The 21,993-nt window shown below is 37.9% G+C and overlaps 2 protein-coding genes across 10 annotated transcripts; one reads left to right on the top strand and one right to left on the bottom strand.

Moving 5' to 3' along the window:
- Positions 1–3,265: 3,265 nt before the first annotated feature.
- LOC143510082 (uncharacterized) lies at positions 3,266–17,847 on the top strand. Of its 7 annotated transcripts, none has more exons than XM_076999092.1 (14): positions 4,382–9,169; positions 9,634–9,802; positions 9,885–10,916; positions 12,687–12,898; positions 13,126–13,364; positions 13,514–13,614; positions 13,715–13,893; positions 14,007–14,196; positions 14,301–14,387; positions 14,480–14,733; positions 15,574–15,699; positions 15,927–15,986; positions 16,105–16,216; positions 16,383–17,847. In XM_076999092.1, the coding sequence occupies exons 10-14, from the start codon at positions 14,584–14,586 to the stop codon at positions 16,598–16,600; spliced, it is 666 nt and encodes a 221-aa protein (XP_076855207.1). In that variant the 5' UTR covers positions 4,382–9,169; positions 9,634–9,802; positions 9,885–10,916; positions 12,687–12,898; positions 13,126–13,364; positions 13,514–13,614; positions 13,715–13,893; positions 14,007–14,196; positions 14,301–14,387; positions 14,480–14,583; the 3' UTR covers positions 16,601–17,847. The 7 variants fall into 7 exon arrangements, 3 of the variants coding, with proteins under 3 accessions (XP_076855207.1, XP_076855209.1, XP_076855210.1); XM_076999094.1 differs by having other exon boundaries at positions 14,572–14,733; XM_076999095.1 differs by lacking the exon at positions 15,927–15,986.
- A 690-nt stretch (positions 17,848–18,537) lies between these two features.
- LOC143510079 (uncharacterized) lies at positions 18,538–21,535 on the bottom strand. Of its 3 annotated transcripts, none has more exons than XM_076999089.1 (6): positions 21,009–21,529; positions 20,606–20,739; positions 19,821–19,968; positions 19,476–19,724; positions 19,124–19,246; positions 18,538–18,831 (listed from the first exon to the last, which is right to left on the bottom strand). In XM_076999089.1, exons 1-5 carry the CDS (start codon positions 21,437–21,439, stop codon positions 19,228–19,230), a joined length of 981 nt encoding a protein of 326 aa, XP_076855204.1. In that variant the 5' UTR covers positions 21,440–21,529; the 3' UTR covers positions 18,538–18,831; positions 19,124–19,227. The 3 variants fall into 3 exon arrangements, 2 of the variants coding, with proteins under 2 accessions (XP_076855204.1, XP_076855203.1); XM_076999088.1 differs by having other exon boundaries at positions 18,538–18,901; XR_013129880.1 differs by lacking the exons at positions 18,538–18,831; positions 19,124–19,246 and adding an exon at positions 19,272–19,394 and having other exon boundaries at positions 19,821–20,739; positions 21,009–21,535.
- Positions 21,536–21,993: the final 458 nt, after the last annotated feature.

Below are 21,993 nucleotides of genomic sequence, written 5' to 3' on the forward strand. Positions count from 1 at the left end.
CAGCAGTGTGTGCTATTTGCACCCGGGTATATGCAGCAGTGTGTGCTATTTGCACCCGGGTGTACATAGCAGTGTGTGCTATTTGCACCCGGGTATATGCAGCAGTGTGTGCTATTTGCACCCGGGTGTACATAGCAGTGTGTGCTATTTGCACCCGGGTATATGCAGCAGTGTGTGCTATTTGCACCCGGCTATACGTAGCAGTGTGTACTATTTGCACCCAACATTTTTATTTATCAAAGATTAGTACTATTCTTTTGTGTTCCATTTTACTTACAAAATTATTTTACAAGAAGTGAAGATACTTTTATTTGGGGTTATGGGGTAGACTGTGACGGGCAGGTGTGAGCAACTAAAAAGGAAGCGATCACGCCAAGTCTCAGGGAAAGAGGATGGTTTAATAGAAAGTGTGCAAACCAAAAACCCGTGCATGGTTCCAGATGAAGGAAATAATAACCAGCAGTCAACTGGTACAAAGACAAGACATATATAGACGAACAAACGACCCTCAGGTGAGACGGATCACGGGTCCCGCCCACCTGAGGGACGAACATCACGTGACCAAAAACAGGACCGCTGCCGCTGTAACCGGGGGCGACCGGTAGGGGGCCCCCCCACAACGTGAAATAGACCTCAGTTTGAATTTTGTTTTTCACTTGTGAGTCTTTTTCTTTACCATGCTTAGAATTTAAATAGCAATTTAATTATCCTAAGTCGCTTACCGCTAATGGCAGTAATCACATGGTAAATACTACATGTAATATACACTGCCAGTGATAATGTTAAAACAAAATGTAACAAGTTAATATCTGTCTGTAGCACCCTGATATGTACACCACATTGTATGTGTCACGTTACGGTCCCCGACCCCTCCCTTTGGGCGTGTGTCTGCGTCAGTGGATCTCCGTGGGTGCGGTTGCGTCCTGTGATAATTCGTCTCACCTGTGGCTCGTCTCGTCATCACGTGGGGTTTATGTAGTTTGTCTATTTAATGTGCGTTCGCGCAGTGTCTTGTGCTCGTCGTTGTTTGAGTCTACGTGTCTCTATATGTCTGAGTGTTAAACGTGCACTGTCTGCGCTATATGTGTAAAGACAAATAAAGTAACGTCTGTAGCGAACAGGATTCTGTGTCTCGTCCTTCACCCAGTCGCCAGCGTTACAGTATGATGTATACAAATGTTCTTCCTGCCAGTACATTATCAGCCTCTTTAATTTTATTTAATTTCACAGAATGCAGAAGACCGATTTGACTTTTTAATTCATTTTTTCTGGATGGTTTGTACATTTTTTAAAGAAATAAATTGGGTTTTTTATTATTTACACCATGTTTAAATAAATTTTAATTTTGTGCATTGGATGGTAGCCCTCTTCACTCCATAATCTCAGTGCTCTCTGGAATTCCTCACAACTGTCGAAGGAATATCCTTCACAAATGTTCTTTAGCTTTTCTTCCTTCTTGGGAGAAAACACAAATATTAGCTTATATAAAATAGTCATTACATTATAAGTCTGGCATATTGACTCTGTCATGCAAAAACCTTAATTCAAAAGGACTGTACATCTTTTGTTATACACATTCATGTCCTTTGTGTGTACTGAAACAACACAAAAATAGTGAACAAAAAGACAAAATTATATAATTTTACACAAAACTCAAAAAAATAGACTGGATAAAATTGTTTTTGTAAGATAGCAATGCGACTGTCACGTAGGGCTACGCCCCCCTCTCTAGCTGTCACTTCGGGTTGCTGCTCCTCGTGTCTGTGTTGTTCCCTGCGTGTCTGTCTCCATGGTTTCCTCTCGTCTGACACGCCCGTGTCATCAGTGTCTTCACCTGTGTGTCTAGTTTAGTTCTGTGTATGTATAGTCCCAATGTTTCACTTATCGGTTATCGGTTGTTTTGTTCTATTTGGTTAGTTTGTGCTCTTGTTATTCATGCTCTTTGGTCGTGTTGTGCTCTTGTTATTCATGCTCTTTGGTCGTGTTGTGCTCTTGTTATTCATGCTCTTTGTTCAGTGTTCTACGCTTCCTGGTCTCTGAGTTCTACTCGTTTCGTTGCTCAGTCGTGTTTTCCGTATCCTGATTTTCTAGTTTGTATGCGTTTACCCCGTGTTTGATTTGAAGTGTTCGTTCGGTGTCTTAGTTTAATTCTTAGTATCGTCATGCCTGTTTATTTGTCAAACCTGGATGGCTCGCCCGTTATGACCCCTGCCTGTTTGAACGACTGGAATTCCCATTAATAAATCTCGCTCTCCTCAGCGTTTGTGTCTGCCTCCAAGCTCTGTAGCGCGAGCTACGTTTAGTGTTGCCACCTGTCCCAGTTTTCACGTCGCTGTCCCGGTTTTCCTTCTTTTTAATATTCGGTCCCGGCAAAAAATAAAAATCATTTAATGTCCCGGTTTTCACTAGGTTAGTTCGACTATTTAGACTGTTTCTGCACACTTGAAATCTGTCTTTTTTTTCTCGCTGTGTCCATTTTACACCCCCCACCCGGTAACACTTTACGTTCGCCACTATTATGCTCCTATTAGCTCAAAAATATATCAGTGTTCGTTGGATAATAATTCTCACACTATTTCTTAAATATATATCTTAAAATGTAGAGTTAAATTGAGTGATGGACCTTTATACATAACTATTAACCAAATTCTGCTTACCGTTTCCTTCTGTCTCCGTTTCGGTTCCTTTGAATTTGCGCCTTTTCGCTCCCGCGCATTCATTAGTAGACATGCGCAGATGGGTTCGCTTTCTTTTTTTAATTAAGGGGTGAAAATAGCCTCGCTGTGTGGCAAATGCTACTTGTACCCGGGTGCAAATAGACACTCCGTTTTTAATATCAAGGTACATTTTACAAAACTCACGAATATGCTAAAATCTACTTGGCTTTCATTTCATTCTTGTATTACAGCATTAAACTCTCAGACTAACAAGATAGTTGTGGCGTATGGAGGGTTATTTGTGACAATATTATATAAATAAATGAACAAAGAAATAATTGTTTAAAACGTTAAATAAATGTTTAAAATGAGATTTAATTAATTAAATTATTAATTAAATTATTTAAATATGGAAAGGAAGCATAAATAATTTTATGTAATTAAATTCATCGTTAGTTGATTGTGATATTTGTATTTCATTAATTGTTTAATTTAAATAATTTAATTAATTATTTCATTATTTATTTCATTATTTCAAGCGCGTCGTCGAACCATGAAATAATTAAATCTGTCAACATCAGCCATCAAATTCAATGGGCGGGCCTAACTCCGATCGATGCAGGCTGATTGGTTAGATTGCACAGTAAGTCATGATAGAGCGATGACAGATGTTCGAGAGCAGCTCTAACGCGCCTTAACCTTTTTCTGATTCGGTGTTCACTGTTTCGAGATAAAAATGTCGAGAAGCTGCCCTGAGCTGTTAAGAGAAGCTGCAGGTTTGATTGAAGAAGCGTTAAGGAACACTCCTGAAGCTCTTAACACCCAGGAGCAGCCTTCAACCTCCACTTCATCACACAGACAACCTGTCCAAGGTCTGTAGTTGGGTGTAGGACAGGCTGGTGCCTACACTGTAAAAAATGTCTGTTGAATTTACGGTAATAAACTATAAAATAGCAACAGTAAAAGATCATAAAGTAGAAAACAGTATATTACTGTAACAGATGCAATAGTTTACTTTAAAAAAATAAACAGTATATAAAATTAATTTTTACAGTCATAATATGTAGAAAACACACATTTTAAATGTTAATTTCAATATTTTAGGTAAAATATATTGGAAAATTCCGTAATGTAGTAAACAAGGAATTACCCTAAAAATAAAAAAAATATTCAGTCTAAATTACAGATTTTGCTGATGAGTAGCCTACTCATCAATTTACAGTGAAAACCATTAATCAATCAGCAAAATCGCACCTTGATTTCTACAGAAAGAAAATGCTAAAAATATGGCCAGTTCTGTAAGGTAAAGCATGTTTAAATATAGGACAATGTACTGCCATTTTAGAAATTGTCTTTGTAAATATGGGTCAAATATTTATACATTGTGACTGTGGAGACGCTTCTCCCGACTGTTCTTTGTTCAATTATGTTTTACATAATGTTCTCTGATTGGTTTATCACTGCCAGCGTACGTACTGTACACATTACATATCTGTGTCAGGGATAGATTTTGGAATTCAGTGCACACATTAGGCGCACTGCTGATTTTTGAGAAAATTTAAGGCTTTTAGGTGCGCCTTATGGTCTGGAAAATACGGTACTTAACTAATGCTAACCTTTTTTTGTGGCTGTGTAACCATGTAGGCTTTGTCTAAGAAAAACTGCGATTTTTCCAATGATCTCATTTTTTTATTATCATGATTACATACAATATAACTGGACATTTAAGGAAATAAATCACGTTCTTTCTACATTAATAAATAATATGTACACAGTTTAAAAAAAATAATTTCCAAAAGCATAAGTTCATAAATATTTAACCCTACAACCTGTGAAAATGTAAGACTGTTAAAACTTTAGCAGGCACCTATTGAGTACTTCACAAATTAACCTAAAATATTATGCTTACTTTAAATTATTACATCTGATTTCAAGATAAGGTTCTAAATCATTATATAAAGGGCGAGTGAGACGACAGAAGAGAGACTTTTCAAATGCTAACGGAACCAGAACGCTTGACCCTGTTTCAATCAAATAGCGCCATTTCTGCGCGCCTAAAGCAATACGCATCTGTGGAGATTAGGCTCCCTGCGAGGCTAGCGAGAGTTTCCCGACTCCTGGTGACGAAAAAGAGATTGAGGTAAACATTCCAACATAAATTGTCACAATATATGAGAATAAAAGCATTCTTTATGGCTCTTTTGGGATTGTAATTACGTTATTTTACTATTACCTTACGTTTGTTTTCTAGCTAGCTAGGTCAGGTACATGTTAGTTAACGCTAGTTATCTAGCTAACATTAATATTAGCTTGAATTTAATTAACGTTGTTGTATAGCTGTCTGTATTTTGTATTGTCCTTCTAAAATATATTTTTTTTAAATGTAGTTATTCGTGGGTAAGTTAACTTAACGTTACCTTTTTTTCTGTTGAAGATTAGCTACACCTCAGGTTGGTAAAGGAAATGTTTAGCTGTAGTTTCTGTAGCAAGCCGATTAAGACATTGAGGGGTTATGTTCTTCACTGCAAACTTCATCGAAATGAACCACGTTGTTTATTTAAGTGCTTTGGAGCTGGTTGCAAGCAGACATTTTGTAGATACCAGGCGTTTAAGGCTCATTTTTACCGGAGGCATAATATGTCTCCAGCTAATGTTACTGTCATGTCAGATATTACTGCTTTTAAATGTGCAGTGGCATTGTGTGAACGCCAGTGCAAAGACATCAAAGATCTAATAATGCACCTGAAGGAGCATATTATGGAAGGACGTGTCGAGACTTGTCCAGTGAGAGGATGCACTAATACTTTCAAGGTCAAATCTTCATTTACTGCCCACATGTCACGGAAACACAGAGATTTTGCAGGTCACAGTGTCAGTGACTTGTACAGAGAATCTGTTACTCAGTCAACATCTGTTCCTGCTGAATCAGATGAATTTGACCCTCAGGTGTATGAGACATGCACAAACACAGGCCCAGATGAAGGTGATCTGGATGGGTCTGAAAATTTCAGTGATCTTTTTCTTCGAAACGTCTGTTTATTTTACTTGAAACTACAGGGGCACTTTCTATTACCTGTTTCTACCATACAGAACATTGTTGAGGAGATGCAAAACATACATGAGCTGGGCCAGACATATACTTTGAGTAAACTTACTTTATTGCTAAAAGAGGAGACGTCTTTATCTGATCAGGACATCACCAAAATTTGTGAGTCTATCAGGGGTTTTGATGTGTTCTCTACATGTCATAAGGGGCCAATGAGGACAGCATATTCAAGAGCTCAGTCTTTCAAACAAATATTCAACTATGTGGAGCCTACGAAAATCTTTTTAGGAAGTGATGAGAACAGGTCAGATAGGTTTGCTTATTATGTGCCTTTGAGAGAAACTTTGAAGTGTGTCTTAGAATCTGATCTGTGGCAGAAGTGTGTGTCAAGAGAACACTCAAGTGAGTCCCCCTCAGATATTCTAAATGACATCACTGATGGTCAGATATTCCAATCCAATGTTTTTTTTGCTCAGAATCCATCATGTTTAAAGCTAGTACTATACCAGGATGCCTTTGAAGTCGTTAACCCTTTAGGCTCTGCAAAGACAAAACATAAAATCTTAGCTGTTTATGTGTCTGTTGCTAATTTGCCACTTCATGTACGGTCTGACACAGACTACATGCCACTTGTTTTGTTGTGTAGAGAGAAAGATTTCAAAGTATTTGGGCATGCGAAGGTGTTTGCCATGTTACTAGCAGACCTGAAGGATTTGGAGGACAATGGTATTGTAATATCAGATGAAACAGTAGTCAAAGGAACCTTATATTGCATTGCTGGAGATAATTTGGGCTCACATTGCATTGGTGGATTCTCTGAAAATTTCAGTCGCTCAGAACATTTCTGTAGGTACTGCCGAATAACCCGATCTGAATTTCAGGGTGTTGATCCCAATTGCTGTGGACCAGTACGCACCATTGAGAGCTATAATTCTGCGGTTGATCGCCTCCAGACTGAAGGTACACCACATGTGGAAGGTGTAAAGTTCAATTCAGTATTTAATTCTTTGAAATACTTTAATATCTGTCAACCAGGTTTGCCACCTTGTCTAGGGCATGACATCTTCGAGGGCATTTTGTCTTATGACATTGCACTGTTTCTTAAGTATTTCATAAAGGTAAAGTCATGGTTCACATACTCTACTCTGAATCGGCGCATTAAACAGTTCAAATACTGTGCCACTGATGCTTCTGCAAAGCCATGTGATGTCAGCCCTCAATCAGCTAAACTCTCAGGACAGGCTGTACAGAATTGGAATTTTCTGAGGCTGCTGCCTCTCATAATTGGTGATAGAGTGAAAGATACAGAAGATAGTGTGTGGAAGTTGACTCTACAGCTTAAAGACATTGTGGACATGATATGTGCTCAAAAAATCTCTGTGCCTCAGGTGGCATATCTTGATGTTCTTATTCAAGAATATTTAGAGTCAAGGAAAGCTCTGTTCCCAGGAAGTAACCTGAAACCTAAGCATCATTATTTACGGCATTACCCAGCACTGATTCTCAAGTTTGGCCCCTTGATTAGGCTATGGACAATGCGCTTTGAAAGTAAGCACAGTTATTTCAAGAGATGTGCAAGAAATGTGAAGAATTTCAAAAACCTCTGCTTTACTCTGTCTGAAAGACATCAGATGTTGCAAGCGTATCTTTCAGCAGGATCAATGGGTCAAGCTGACTTGCAAGTTAAAGGTGGTTCTCCATTTTACTCTGTACTGTACAGTAAAGCCATTCAGGATGCAGTCAGACATTTTGACTTGCATGAACAAGAAACAAATGTCACAGTTGAAATGGTGTATAAGGGAACATTGTACAAGAAAGGACAATTCCTTGTCACAGGGAACATTGACAGTATGGAATTTGGTGAAATAATGCTTATTTTGATAAAACATGATTCTGTTTATTTTCTGGTATCAACATACATAGCAGAATTTCTTCCTCATTACCATCTGTACTGTGTTAGGAAAGATGTTGAAAAGATGCAGTGCTTGAATGTCAATGACTTGACTGATTTCTATCCATTGACACCTTACATGAAGGATGGATACCAAGTGGTTCCACTGAAGCACAGTGTGTTGTCACAATAATGCATTTTGGGGTTGTGTGGTTAAATTATTTTGTCTTTATTCATTCTATCAAAGTAGAAATGGATGAAGCAGAGCACAGCAAAATTCGCAGTTCCATTACTGAAGTGTTGCCAGATCTCCCAGGTGCAATCTTAGATATTTTAGAGGAGACACTACAGTCATTAGGAGTGCAGAGCACTGAGGATTTTCCCTTCATCCAGGAAGCTGATTTGCTTTCAGTACTGAGACCAATTCAAGCGAGAAAATTGGTGGCTACCTGGAAAAACCACAGTGAGTTTACTTTTAAGTAATACCAAGGATAAACCATCATTCAATTAGTATGTTTTATTAATGTAATTATTTTTGTTATACAGAACAGAGTACTGAAATCCATAGCCAGTCAGCACTGTCTTCTCCAACTTCCTCAACACCCTCGTCACATTCTTCCTCCCCCTTGCCCAGTTGCCCGATTACTGCTTCAGATTGGGTTGACAGCTTCCAGATTCCACTGGGGAAGTTTCCTGAAGCCTTGATGCAGGTTATGGAGAAAAATGGTCCGTATTATTGTTGTTACTGAAATGATGAAGATCTGTGCTTCACCCAGTAAACGAGCTTCAACACAGTTTGCCAAAAAAATGGTTGCTAAGTATCCACAGTCACTGCAAGATGTCATAGAAGGTGATGTGGTAGGTCCTGGCTATCACTCACTGGTCAAGCAGTTACAAGCCAGAATTGAAAATGTGAAGCGTTCTTCAGCACCAAGGATAATGAAGCGCAAACAAAGATCGGATGAGTACGACACAGATGAAGTTCCAGCTGAACAAAGGGCAGCAGTTCAAGATACATATGGATGCATCCAGTGGGAAATGAAATTCTTGCCAGTGAGTGAGACTCCAGAGAGCCAAAAGGACAAGAAAGACAAAATGAAGGTGTTATATGATCAAACTAACTTCAGCCCAGATGAGGTAAACACTCTTATGAAGTGCACCTACTATTCTCAACGTAAAGAAATAAACAAGGGAACAGAGCTGCAGACCCTCATTGAGGACTGGCCTTTTTTGTTCCAGGAGATTGGCATGACGGTCCACTTCCAAGAGCTCACTGGGGTATCACTAAAAGAGACTTTCCTCAACAGTGTACAAAAAAAGGAAAACGGCTTCTGGACTTCATGAGAACCATTTGTTCAGACAAGAACAAACGAGTTCTGCAGACTGTCATGAAGCTGACATTTTTGAGAGGACAACTGGAGGGATGCTCAGAAGATGTTAAGGATATGGTGCTGCTTCTTCTCTCCTATTTTAGGGAAAAAGAGGAGACCCTCTTGCACTATGTAGAAGAAACATGTCTGGCACATGAAGTACAAGTGGAAAGCTTGCCTGTGACCCCATGCATCATTGTATGTGGTAAGCTGAACTTAAGCTCAAGAAATGGATTGTCATGTTTTAAAGTGTAGTTCTTTCCCATAGTTTTCTCCTCTGTAATATATCCTTATATTGCAGTTAGACCAATCTAGGTTAGACCAATTTGTACTAGCAAACTATACAATTTTTAGCTGAAGAATGTTTTCAAGATAGCACAACACATTTATTGTTAATTAGTTTATTGTTTTTCATACTTCAAACTATTTTATCAGCACAAAAAGGTATTTGCTTGTCAGTATACATGTAATTCATTTTGTTGAAGAACAATCCAATAGTTCTAACCACAGGGAAGCTGGTAGGTCAAACTTTCTAAATCTATTACACTTGCAAGGAGGAGAAAACTCCTTTGGATGAGGAAGAACCACAATTAGCACTTTTTAAGGCCACTTTCAGATGTTAATGATGGCTGTGCCTCCACATATTTTCTATCTTTATATTTTTTGCAGGAACCTCTTGCTATACCTCAAGGCAGTTCATGGTATGTGTGGACCGCAAAATTATGAATGGCCAAATCCCTACCTTCATCTCTGCCCTCTGTTTGATGTTTGGAAGCTATTACTGTCTCAATATCCACTATCCAGTGGAACTGGCTTCCACACTTGAGTTCCTTCAGAGGTAAAGACACATTTTTTTACTTCCTTATTCTGAACAAATCAAAGTATGTTGTAGTTGATTATGAATTCTTTTGTTCACAAAGGTGTTTTTTCAACATTAATCCGGAGAAGGGAACAAAGGTTGAAACAACAACAAAAAAGAAGCAGCTGGCAGTGAATCCAAGAGACCTCACCCTCATCGCAGATCTCTCTGATCATGAGTGGAGAGAGACATGCTGAAGATGGACTTGCCCAAATGAACTGTCAAGAGTGAACTGTTACACAACACAAAATCTACTGAATAGTAGACACTTTGCTGTATCTTATCTTTGCTGTATGTTAATCCTTGACATTCAGGACAGTGGGTTTTTTTTTTATATATATATATATATTTAAAAAAAAGGACTGTTTTTTTTATGTTTTCAGTTAAGTTCAGTATTTTAACAAGCAGTGTTTTGGTTCTGTTAAATGGATCTGAACTGTATTATTGTACATGGTGCAATTACTAATGCCTAATGATTACCGTACTTAAACAGTAAGTTCAAGGCAATGCAAATTATTTTATTTTTAGTCTTGTTTGGCTGTTTTTTTTTCCACCAGTTAGGTCTTACACTTTGAGGGGAAGACCAGCTTTGTTCAATTCTGGAAATGGCAACTAGCAATGTTCTTCTTTAATATCTTGTAACGCATGTCTAAAATCTTCAAATTTTGCATTTTTTATTTTTTTAAGAAGATATAGCCACTTATTGCAGGCCAGGTGGTCTTGGCATAGTGACTGACTTGTTCAGCTCTTTTTTTTTTTGTTCTATTGTTCTGGTAATGTGTTTCAGAATCTGGTTTCCTCAGTCCATTAACTGTTTTAAGTGGCTCAAGAAATAACATAAATATATTAATGTTGTTTTTTTCTTGTGTTTCTTTTATTGTGCTGTATAGAGGATCACAACAGTCTGCAGCAAACACCTGACTTGACTTTTGAGTGCTTAAGCAGAACTAGTGTACATGCTTTCATTTTCAGTTAACATAATGTCTGTGTTTGGACTCGGTGGCGTTACTTTTGGTGCCACTTTCATATTGTTTCTTCATTCCACCATGGATTACTTTTCGTTTGTTAGGACACATAATCTCAGCACTGCTTTGTGAGTAAACTGGGAAAGTTATTCGATCTGTTCAGTCTGACTTGCACTGAGAATGTACTAATGCAAATGACTCCATAATAGTCTGTACCATGGTACATTTATTTCCATTGTAACTTACCATAGTTGTATGTAAAATATATGCCAAGCAACTGTAGTGTTGTATTTTTTGCAAGCATATTCTGGCAACCACAGTTGCCAGTAATTTACTGTATTTTACAATAAAATACTGTAAAATAATCATGGTTGTAATGTGTTTATCATAGAGATGGGATGTAGTTGTTTACAGTAAAACAGTTGTTTTTAAAATGATTCACCGTAAATAGGTTTATTTTAAAAAGTTGTTAATTTTACAGCGTATTATTGTAAACTGTAAAAAGTCATTTTCCGTAAAAAGAACAGTTCTAAATAATGAAATTTACGGTTGTCAAAAAAGATACCGTATTGTTTTTTACATTGTCAGCATTTTTTTTACGGTAAAATTCTGGCAACCACAGCTGCCGGTCTTTTACCGTAAATTTAACGGATTTTTTTTTACAGTGTAACATTAACCAGCTTAACACCAACATGCCGCTTCAGTTATTAGTATACCAGTTAGATAGTCTAGTTAGAGGTATTTTAGATACTGGACTTGCGTGTCTAGTACTGGGGTGTTAAATATGGGCAAACTGTACAACGTTAACAATCAAGTTAGCTGCATCTTTCACAGACACTGATATTTGCTTCAGCAACTGGACTAGTTCAGCAGGCCCGAACGTAAGTTGTTGGTTCTCCGCCAGTTGAGTATGGTGAGGCTCAACTGATGAGGCTCAGGGATTCCGTGTCATACAGCGCCGTGCTCAGGGTCCTAGTGCCTATAGAATTAATGGCCCGATTAACGTAATTTAAAAACCAGGACATTTCCACAGTTTTAAAAAATATCCCAGGACGCCCGGGACAGGACGTGAAATACGGACATGTCCCGGGAAATACGGACGTTTGGTCACCCTAGTGTTAGTGTGTGTCATATTGTGGTGGTGGTGGTGTATGAGGTGTGTGTACTGGTACAGTGAGTGGATCGAACACAGTAGTGCTGCTGGACTATAAGTGTTATTTCTTAAGGAAAATAAAGCTCATTTTATATGTTTTTTTGCTTTTAAAAGGTCTGTTCCAACAAATTCAATCAATTAAAATATTCTAAAAAAGTTCTAGAACCCAACAATAAAATACAAGTAATATAGTTACTTGTCATGACGTGTTGTAGTGTGAGTTGAACCTTAAAGTATTTACAGAAATCATGTGACTGTGTAATCACAACAAGAAAAAAAACATTAATGAGCTGCTTAGATAAGTTAAATGATTGTTATTTTGAATAAACATTCAGAACTGGGTCTGGGTTCTCATGGGTTAAAAAAGGAGATGTGAGATAAATAACTTCCATAAATCCATTTAGAACCTCAGTTCCTTATTCATTACCCTGTGTGAATTAGCATGTCATGTTACCAATAAATTATGAATCATTAAATCAGCTTGGGCCAAATTAATTCCAAGTTTCAATATTAGTCCTTCAGTCATTAAGTGTAATTTGCGTGACAGGCATGTTAAGGGGAGCACTATTTACTTAATTTTTTTTACACTTTATTTTCTGATACATTTTAGAATCATTTAGAGTAGCATGAGAATAAGGAACTTAAGCTTTGTCGCCATTCTACTAGACAGCATATAGTTAATCCTTTGTTTTCAGTCGGTGGTTCTCATTTTTGTTGTGACATTTTTGTTTCTCTCTATATGCAGCCGAGGTGGCAAGGCTCTTTGCTCCATACAGCAATAACATTACACCTAGAAGGTATGCTAGACGTCAATTGCAGAGCCCTGCAATTCAATGCAATTACTACACACACGCCTTCTGTTGCTTACATGGTCACAAGGCTGATACAGTTCCAAGTGTACAGGAGAAGGCAGACCTTGCAGCCTCAGGACTTGGAGAAAAAAAGTATCATTTTCAGGTTAGTTTGATCATTTATGAGTTGTAATTTGCTTTTGTTCATTTGTGTTTCAGTAATTGTGCTTGAAAGAACTGTAAAGTTCTGTTTCTGTGCCAGTCACAATGCAGTTTGGCTCACAATATTAATGTGTTTGCATAACTCTAACTCTGAAATTAATGTGTGTGTGTGTGTGTGTGTGTGTGTGTGTATATATATATGTATGTGTATATATTTTTTTATGTAATCAGGAAATTATGCAGATCCTATGGTAGTAACGAACAGACTGATGGAAGTATATCCAAAACTTCGTGAAGGGGGTGGTTTTGAGCTTCTCAAAGTTGCTGGATCTACTCGCAGTCGAAGTCTGGCATTACTCCCTTGTCCCAACTCTGGATACACACTTGTCTATCTGAAAGATCCAGCTACAATGATTGGACAGGCTACAATCTACATACGCCCACTTCAACAAGACCTGCCTTTTGAATCTGTAAGCTATACTTTTACACATTGTGAAAAAAAATGTTTATACTTCTTACACATTAATGTTGTTCTTTATTGTTATATTCTATAAAATCATCAGTTATAGCGGTAATTAATTAAAATGCTATTTTATGAATCTTTCCACTACATTATTAGGAAGGTGCTCGTCGTGCCTCTGGTCCAGTCATCTCCTGCCTCACTTGTCAGAGGGGTGTTCTTTTCTCTGAAATGAAACTGCACAGGGAGAACTGTAAAGGGTATGTAGCTACACAACCAATTTCTGTGCTTGGATTTGTATTTTGGCTTGTTGTACATTCTAGTGAGTATGATAAGTAAATCTTATTTTGTTACTTTAAGGACATCCATTCAGGAATCAGATAGGGATGGAGAGGAAAATCAGGGTGAGGCTAATGTTAGGGAACCAGACGCGGTCAGTGACCGTATCCAAGTAAGGCCGGAGTCAGCAGGGACATCGGTTGCAAGTGCAGTAGTTGTGGCTGACAGTGAAGAGTTTGAGCACAGAGCAGCAGACCGTGGTTTGTATTCACACAGCATAGTAGCCATATAGTTTTGATTTGTTTGTAATGATTTTCAAAATGGTATAACATTTATGGATCTTGTGTTGTGCACATATTTTTTGTGTGTGTAGAATGGGGACTTATTGAAAATCCAGTTCAAGCCTCCAAAGTTTTCAAGGAGAGCTTACTTGGGGAACATGCATCTGGAAGGCCACTTAAACTGAAGATGGATATAAGGGACACTGAGGAAGACAGAGAGCGTGCACTTCTGTCATTCTATAAAGAGCAACGTGAATGGGCATGTCCTCTTCAACCTTGATGGTTAGTAATATAGTGAGTTAAAATTTAAATGACAGCTACAGACAAAAATCTGTTAGACACTACTTTTATTTCAGTTATTGAATAAATATTTTGTTTTATGACAGGGGATGCTGCTGTTGGACAAGGAGTGGTGCGGTACTTTCTGACAACAATAATATCCAAACTTCAGTTTGGGTTCAGTCTAAATCTCGGTGTGTGTATAAAGCATATATTATAGCATGTGTAAATGAGAGTCAGTAAGTTACTTATACCACTGTAATGGCCTGTTTTGTATTACTGACAGGTGGCACAGGTCAAACGCTGTTATTTGAGGGTCAGCCTGACCACCTCGTTCCAGCCACATCAGAGTCCCTTATTGAGAGCAATCTCTTCCAGGTTGCTGGAAGGATGTTGGGTCATTCCTTCTTGCATGATGGCCCATGTGTGACAGGATTAAGTTCAGCTATAATCCATGTGTTGTTCAATGGAGACCCAGAAATGGCAACAATTGTCACAGAAGACTGTCCCGATTTGCACATCAGGAGCATAATAGAAATGGTACATGAAATTGCCTGTTTTAACCCTTGTGTGGTGCTGATATTTTTGTTACTCAGTGTTTGTGGGTTTGGTGGACCCGCAAACACTGAGTTCACATTCACATTTTGTTCATTGAAAATGCGTTTTGATATACAACATGTTCTTCATAGAAAATTAGCCAAGGCCAATGAGTCTGAGATTTAAAAATAATTAAGTGTATTTTTTTCATTTGATACAAAATGAACACCATACAAGGGTTAAGCGTAAAGGTTTTTGGTTTTGGTTTCTGCATTTCATAGTGCATTTTTATGGATTCAAAATATGACACATATTGGGTGCTATTTACACTTAGTATTTCCTTGGGTCAGTGGCATGCCTATGGTGCACAACTTCAGAATGAAGAAGGGTTAATGAAAGAGCTCTGTGCTGATTAGTAATCACTTTGTTTTACTTTATTAATATCTATAATAATCATCAATGCCGTTATTAATTTGTTCTTAAACATTTTGTAGGATAGATTACTGGGCTTGTTCACAAGATATATGCCTATATATAATATAAGTGTAATGTTATTTAAGAACTGTGTTCAAAGGGTGTGTGTGTGTGATGTTACATTTTAATCTTTAGTAAAATACAGTACTGTTAGACAGTCCTTGGAAATACACAATACGTGGTTTGGTCATGTAGAGGTGATTCAGTTAAATAAGTGTAGTTATTTTTAACTGTCTTATGTTCTTTGGGAGAATCAGGCCCATAAGTGAAGACAGCACATAAGCATATCCAATATTTCTGAAAATTGTCATGTACTTTTTAAAATTGTGTCTTAGTGTAATAACTTTTATATAATAATCTAAATTTTAGCTTGAAACTGAAGAACTTACTCAGGAGCAACAGGACACTGTCTCAGATCTATCCATGTCGTGGGATCTTCCAGCAGTCACAAAAACAAATAGGAGATGGCTACAGAACAAACTATTGGTCCATGCTGTAAGTTCACGCTACTAGAGACATATTTTTTCAGTGAAATTACTGTTTTTATGTTCAGTGTTGAGAGGTGGAAATTGGCAAGCTATTACATATAAACACCAAATTGTCACCAAATCACTTTAAAAAACTGAGCATTTTAAACATGATTTAACACAGTTAAATTTGACAATTTCTATCCGTGCCTCTCCTGGTAGAAAGTTCTCATTTGTGTTGGCTATATCATTTAGGTCATTGGAAGGACCAAGCGTCAAATAAAGCAGCTAAGGAAGGGTCTGAAAGATGTGATGGTATGGCCCTTCCTGATATCTAGACCCGACGTTGTCTCGATGGTTTTCCCCAGAACAGGTGAAATGCAACTAATGCAAATACAACTAATTAACATTGTTGAATGTTTTCACCCCTCAGATGCTCCTTGACAAAATAATTTGGCCTGTTGAGGACAATGATGATGATGATGAATTTGATGTTGAGACCACATGTCGCATTACTGGTTTTCTGCGCCTGTTCATCGAAACAGGTACGGTTGTGTTAATACTACTCTGTTGTCCTTATCACAGGTACAGTATGCAGTTTTACAGAAAATGCATACATATGTATGCAAACAATGGAATGGAATGTTTGCAGTACAGTTGTTTCTGATGAAAAAATCCTTATTCTAATATTCTGTGTTCGTTGACTTTTAGCTTCACCAAGGAAACTGGCCGAGCTGCTAAAGTTCTGGGTGGGGTGGGAGGTGCTGCCATGTGAACTCAAAGTGGAGCTGTCCAGAGGATCCTTTCCTACATCCACCACATGCTTTGAAACTTTGAAGCTGCCAGTTCATTTTAAGTCCTACACAGACTTTGAGGCTGCCTTTATGGCTTCCATAAATAGCACACACACTGGATTTGGACTAGTTTAACACAACTTTCCCTTAGATCAGGGTTGTCCAATCTTGTCTGCAAAAGGCCAGTGTGACTGCAGATTTTCATTCCAGCCAGTCACAAGCTCAGGTAATCAGTTGTTTGAAGAGTGACTTATTGATTATACATGAAACCCAGTGTGCTGCACGTTGTTTCAAACCTGCAGCCACACCAGTCTTTTTGAATAAGATTGGACACAAGTCTGAAGTTCAAACCACAGTTATTTGTTTGTGACATTGTATACTGTATTTAGTCCAGTTACTTTTCATTTCACACTGCAGTTTAGTGACTGAGCGCACTAAACAATTTTACTACATCCTGCCATCATCACCTAGGTGAGCAGATGTAACAGAATAAGAAAATACTATTTTTGTTTTGATGAATTTCATTAAATTAAATGGAGTTTTAGCGCCCCTAGTGTTAAGTGGTGAACTGCAGTTACGCTACGTTTGATTTTTCTGAGCTACCGTTCCTTAGCAACAGTCTGAGATTTCTATGTTGCGGGTAGGTTCTGAGCTCCGTGTTTCATCAATAAATAGTAGTTAAAAGCACATTTTAAGTTAAAAATACTGCTCTTTATTTAATTATAAAATATATTTAAAACTATTTTTTGTGGAGAATCAATTGTTTTAGGTAATTGTTAAAAGTTTATGGACTTATTTCTTCTATTAAAGTCAGGTGAAACTAGTATGAGACTGTTTTTCTGCCGCCGTGCTAGCAGTGCATGAACTAATCCTTTTATTTTTCATTAATGAGATATTTTTATTTATTTACCCAGCTTGGCGTTAACTGCAGTAGTCACTTCAATATAAGAAAACTCATTTTCTTATTGTCTTCCAGGTATGTGTTTCGTTGATATCTTTAATATTAATCTGTTAAAGTTCGGTTATTTTCTATTGTTGCTTGTGAAATGTGCTCATGTCCATCCGTTTCAGTGTGTATTTTTGTTTGTGGTACAATATCCTATTTGTAATGCAGAGACAACTTATTATAAGTATTTTAGTATTTTATATTCGTAAAAGCTATTGTATGTGTATGTATGTATGAGTGTATATGTGTATATATGTAACTCTATTGTAGCCAGTTTAATATGCTGTTGCCGTGTATGTTCCTTAGCAACAGTCTGAGATTTCTATGTTGCGGCTTGGCGTTAACTGCAGTAGTCACTTCAATATAAGAAAACTCATTTTCTTATTGTCTTCCAGTGCTGCATTATACCACACCAAATAAAAGATGGAAAAATGGGTGAATGTGTGCGCGTGTAAATTCCTGTTCCACTGGTGAGAGGTGAAATTCAAGAGCCAAAACCGCTAACGGATCTACCACACTGGCGCTGTGAATACGTTACATTTGAGTCCGTTACACAGAGACGCTCTGTACTCAACACCGATTGACATGTAGAATGTTAGCAGTTGAGCAGTGTTATCTTTCCAGGTGTTGTACTGAATCCAACTGTAGGCCTATCCTGCAGCAGATTCAGGGTAGTGCAATCCCCTCTAATTACTTTTATTTCTGTTCCTAAAAAAAGGGGGGTGGTATGTGGATGTGGGTGATAACGGCACAACAGTTCTTTTTCTTCTGCTGTTATTGAATGCATTACAATATCATGTCTCAACTTCATCTGATTAGTCCAAAAGCTTAAAACATCTCAGTGTTTTCACACTGCAGATGAACTTAACCATGGTTTAGTTGTTCTGGCCGAAGACAACCTCATTAGGTTGGACCAAACTTTGGTCATTTGTTCCAGACCTTAGTTCATGGCACATTTTGTGCACCTGGTGATGTTGCTCAGATCAAATTGATTGATAAGTCTGTACCAACAAGATTAAGTTTTTTTTTCACCTCATGTTTGAAAGAGGCTTGCAAAGGGAAGAGTTTAACTCATGTTTAGCTTCACTATTTTATTCTGTAATAAAATGGACAAACAGGATAGGGCTGTTTAACAACACAGTTTATTTTAGTTCCAGAAAACAAAGAATTATGTCAAATTCATGCTGTTAAAACAAAGTGTTTATTTTTTGCTTTTCATTAACTGTTGTTGAAAATCCAATGCATGTTTATCTAGATATGCTACAAGAATAAATTATATGCAATTTATTTCAGTCTCCTATGATTCTTGACAAAATCTGAACAGTCTCCAAGTACATGCCAATTGTGCGATCCAAAGGCCCCCCTGGAACTGGCAAAGAAGCAAGTTCATCATCGGTGAGCTCACGGCGCAGCTGGATCTCTGGAACAGATACAGTGTTGTCAAGAAGGGTGTGAGGCCCATTCCAGTCAATCCCATAGTCTTCATTAACCTATGAAATATATTATCATAATAGACTAGTGACTTCTTACAGTACCCAATGCTCATCGTAGAAGCAAAGATAACGTACTTAATGACCAGTCAGTGTATAATACCTACTGTTGCAGTAACAAACCAGCTAGTTTTTCAGCAAAAAATATAAGCAAATGTTTGAAATGCACGCATGCAGAATGTTTAATTACATTAAAATATTGACTTCTCAATGAATACATACCTCGGTTAAGTCCTCTGTGGGAGTTTGCTCTCTGTATCTTCTCCAGAGTTGTTCTGGTGACTGACCCCTTTCAGTTCTAAGGCCATGGAAGTTCCAAGCATCTCTCAAAGACTTGAGATGCCTCTGTATTTGTGGTAGGAAGATCAAATGCAAGGCAAATAGATAGAGTTCATTGTCAGGGTGAAGTGCTGACTGATCTTCCAAAGAGACAAAGATCTGGTAGAAGAGGTCTAGAGCATGCTCATAAACATCCCTCCACAACCTTTCTATTCTGTAAGAAAGACATAACCTGGATTGTATATCTTCTCTTGTACAATCAATTAACACTATAATGTAAGGCAAGTGAATTTACCGTTGATTATGAACACTTCTGCCGGTGATGTGGGAATTTCTGTTGGTACCTCTGCTCCTGATCATAAATTCTGCAACGTCTGCATTCTCCCCACCTTTATCAGATCGTACCCTTGATGGCAATCCATACTCATCAACAGCTGTGAGAAAGCTCTGTAAGACTGTGTTTGCTCTGTTATTGCCAGCCACAGTAAGGTAAACCACCAAGCGACTGAATCCATCCACCCCTCCATGGACCACAAACCTCCATCTGTATGAAAGAGACAATTGTGAACAGGTTAGCTAACTCACAATGTTGTACACATATCTGTACATAGATTTTTCTTTCTGCCAGTATTACTGATACCTTATGAGCTTATGGTTACCGTCGATGTGCCATAAGTAATTTGGGCCAGGCACAGAGTACTGCCGTCGTCTTAGTGTATGCAACCGTAGACGTCTCATGCACACACCCTCTGCATCAACTCTGCGAAAAGACTCTCTCAACCTTGAGACTGAAAAGAAATATAGCTGAAAAACACATACCACTCTGGAAAAAAATTAAGAGACCATTGCAAGTGATGTATGTGAGTAAAATGAACATTATTGGTTCATTCTATATACTGCTGACAATATTTCTCTAAAATTCCAAATGAAAATATTTTCATTTAGAGCATTTTCTGCAGAAAATATGAAATATAAAAATAAGGAAAAGATGCAATACTTTCAGAGCTCAAATAATGCAAAGAAAACAAGTTCATATTCATTTAGAAATAACAATAGTAATGTTTTAACTTTGGATGAGTTCACTAATCAATATTTGGTGGAATAACCCTGATATTTAATCACAGCTTTCATGCACCTTGGCTTGCTCGCCACTACCCTTCTAAAAAAAAAATCCAGCCCACGTCCAGCTGGACACCCAATAAAAAACTAGCTCTTTACCAGCATAGGCTATGTTTTTGTGGATGACAAGCTGGGCGTGAGCTGGATTTTTGGCAGGGCAGTCTTTCACACACAGCGCTCTCTTCATTCTCTAAACAGCTGTATATATCAGCCAGAACATTAAAACCATTGCAGTGCTCTCTTCATTCTTTACACAGCTAGATAGCATTAAATCCCATCCAATACAATGTCTCTCTACACACTTACTTGGAACACGTATACCTCTGGCTTTCAGAAGACCATGCATTAGCTTGTAGCCCGTGTTTGGGTGGCTTCTGTGGACATCAGTTACAATGTAGTCCAGCTCTTCATTAGTGAGTGGTGAATAGAGGTCTGTCTTTCTGCAGCAAACAAAAGCGGCGAACGTAACACTCAAATGGGTGGTGAACGTAACACTCGTCTGAAAATAAATTCTCCGGTTTAAAATATAGTCTCCCGTTAAAATTTTTTTGGCATTTGGGTCCGTATCCAGTTAATCAGGAATGTGATTGGGTCCGGACAGGACGGCGTTCGGGTCCGGATCCGGACCGCGGTCCGCCATTTGGTGATACCTGAACTAGATGATGCTACATTAGGGAAATTTATATGGAACAAATGATTGGTTACCCACCGTATTCCGTTCTGTTCCATGTGTCTCCTGATGGTCCTCTCAGACACTCCATACATATCTGCGATTTCAGGAGCTGTTACTCCACAGAGAACATGGTGCTCCAGCATTCCGCTGGGGATGTGAAAGGCTGGGCGACCTGGGCCTGCTGTAGTTTGCTGTGGTTGGATGGAGAAGCGCTGGAGCACTTCTTCAAAGTTTGCAGTTACCCTGTAGTCTATATTTTGGTGAGAGAGAGCAGAAAGCAGCCCTAACACTTCTATAAAGTCGTGTATTTGATCAGTGACAGAGTCTGGGGCTGCAGCCCCTGATTCAATTTCCTCCGCTAGCTGTAAGATAGTTCTAACGAACTCCTGAGAAATGTCCTGCAGATCCATGTCGAGAGCCACCATGCTGAGAAAACACTCACACAGGCCAGAGCAATCAACCTGCATCGATCGGAGTTAGGCCCGCCCACTGAGTTTGATGGCTGATGTTGACAGATTTAATTATTTCATGGTTCGACGACGCGCTTGAAATAATGAAATAAATAATGAAATAATTAATTAAATTATTTAAGTTAAACAATTAATGAAATACAAATATCACAATCAACTAACGATGAATTTAATTACATAAAATTATTTATGCTTCCTTTCCATATTTAAATAATTTAATTAATAATTTAATTAATTAAATCTCATTTTAAATATTTATTTAACGTTTTAAACAATTATTTCTTTGTTCATTTATTTATATAATATTGTCACAAATAACCCTCCATATAATACAGCTATACACAAGTCTGACTTACATATATACAGGCAGAAATACATATAACTCAGAATGTTAAGTGTATTTGACTCCTTGAGAATTTTCCTTTAATTTAGCTAATGTAAAAACATAAGTTGAAAGGCTTAACTTTATAAAATTTAGTTGAAACTACAAAACTTGACTCAGCAAGTCAAAGTAAATTAAAAAACTTATTGCTTAAATCATTTTTTACAGT

This window comes from Brachyhypopomus gauderio, chromosome 3, assembly GCF_052324685.1.
Source record: "Brachyhypopomus gauderio isolate BG-103 chromosome 3, BGAUD_0.2, whole genome shotgun sequence".
Lineage (NCBI taxonomy): Eukaryota > Metazoa > Chordata > Actinopteri > Gymnotiformes > Hypopomidae > Brachyhypopomus > Brachyhypopomus gauderio.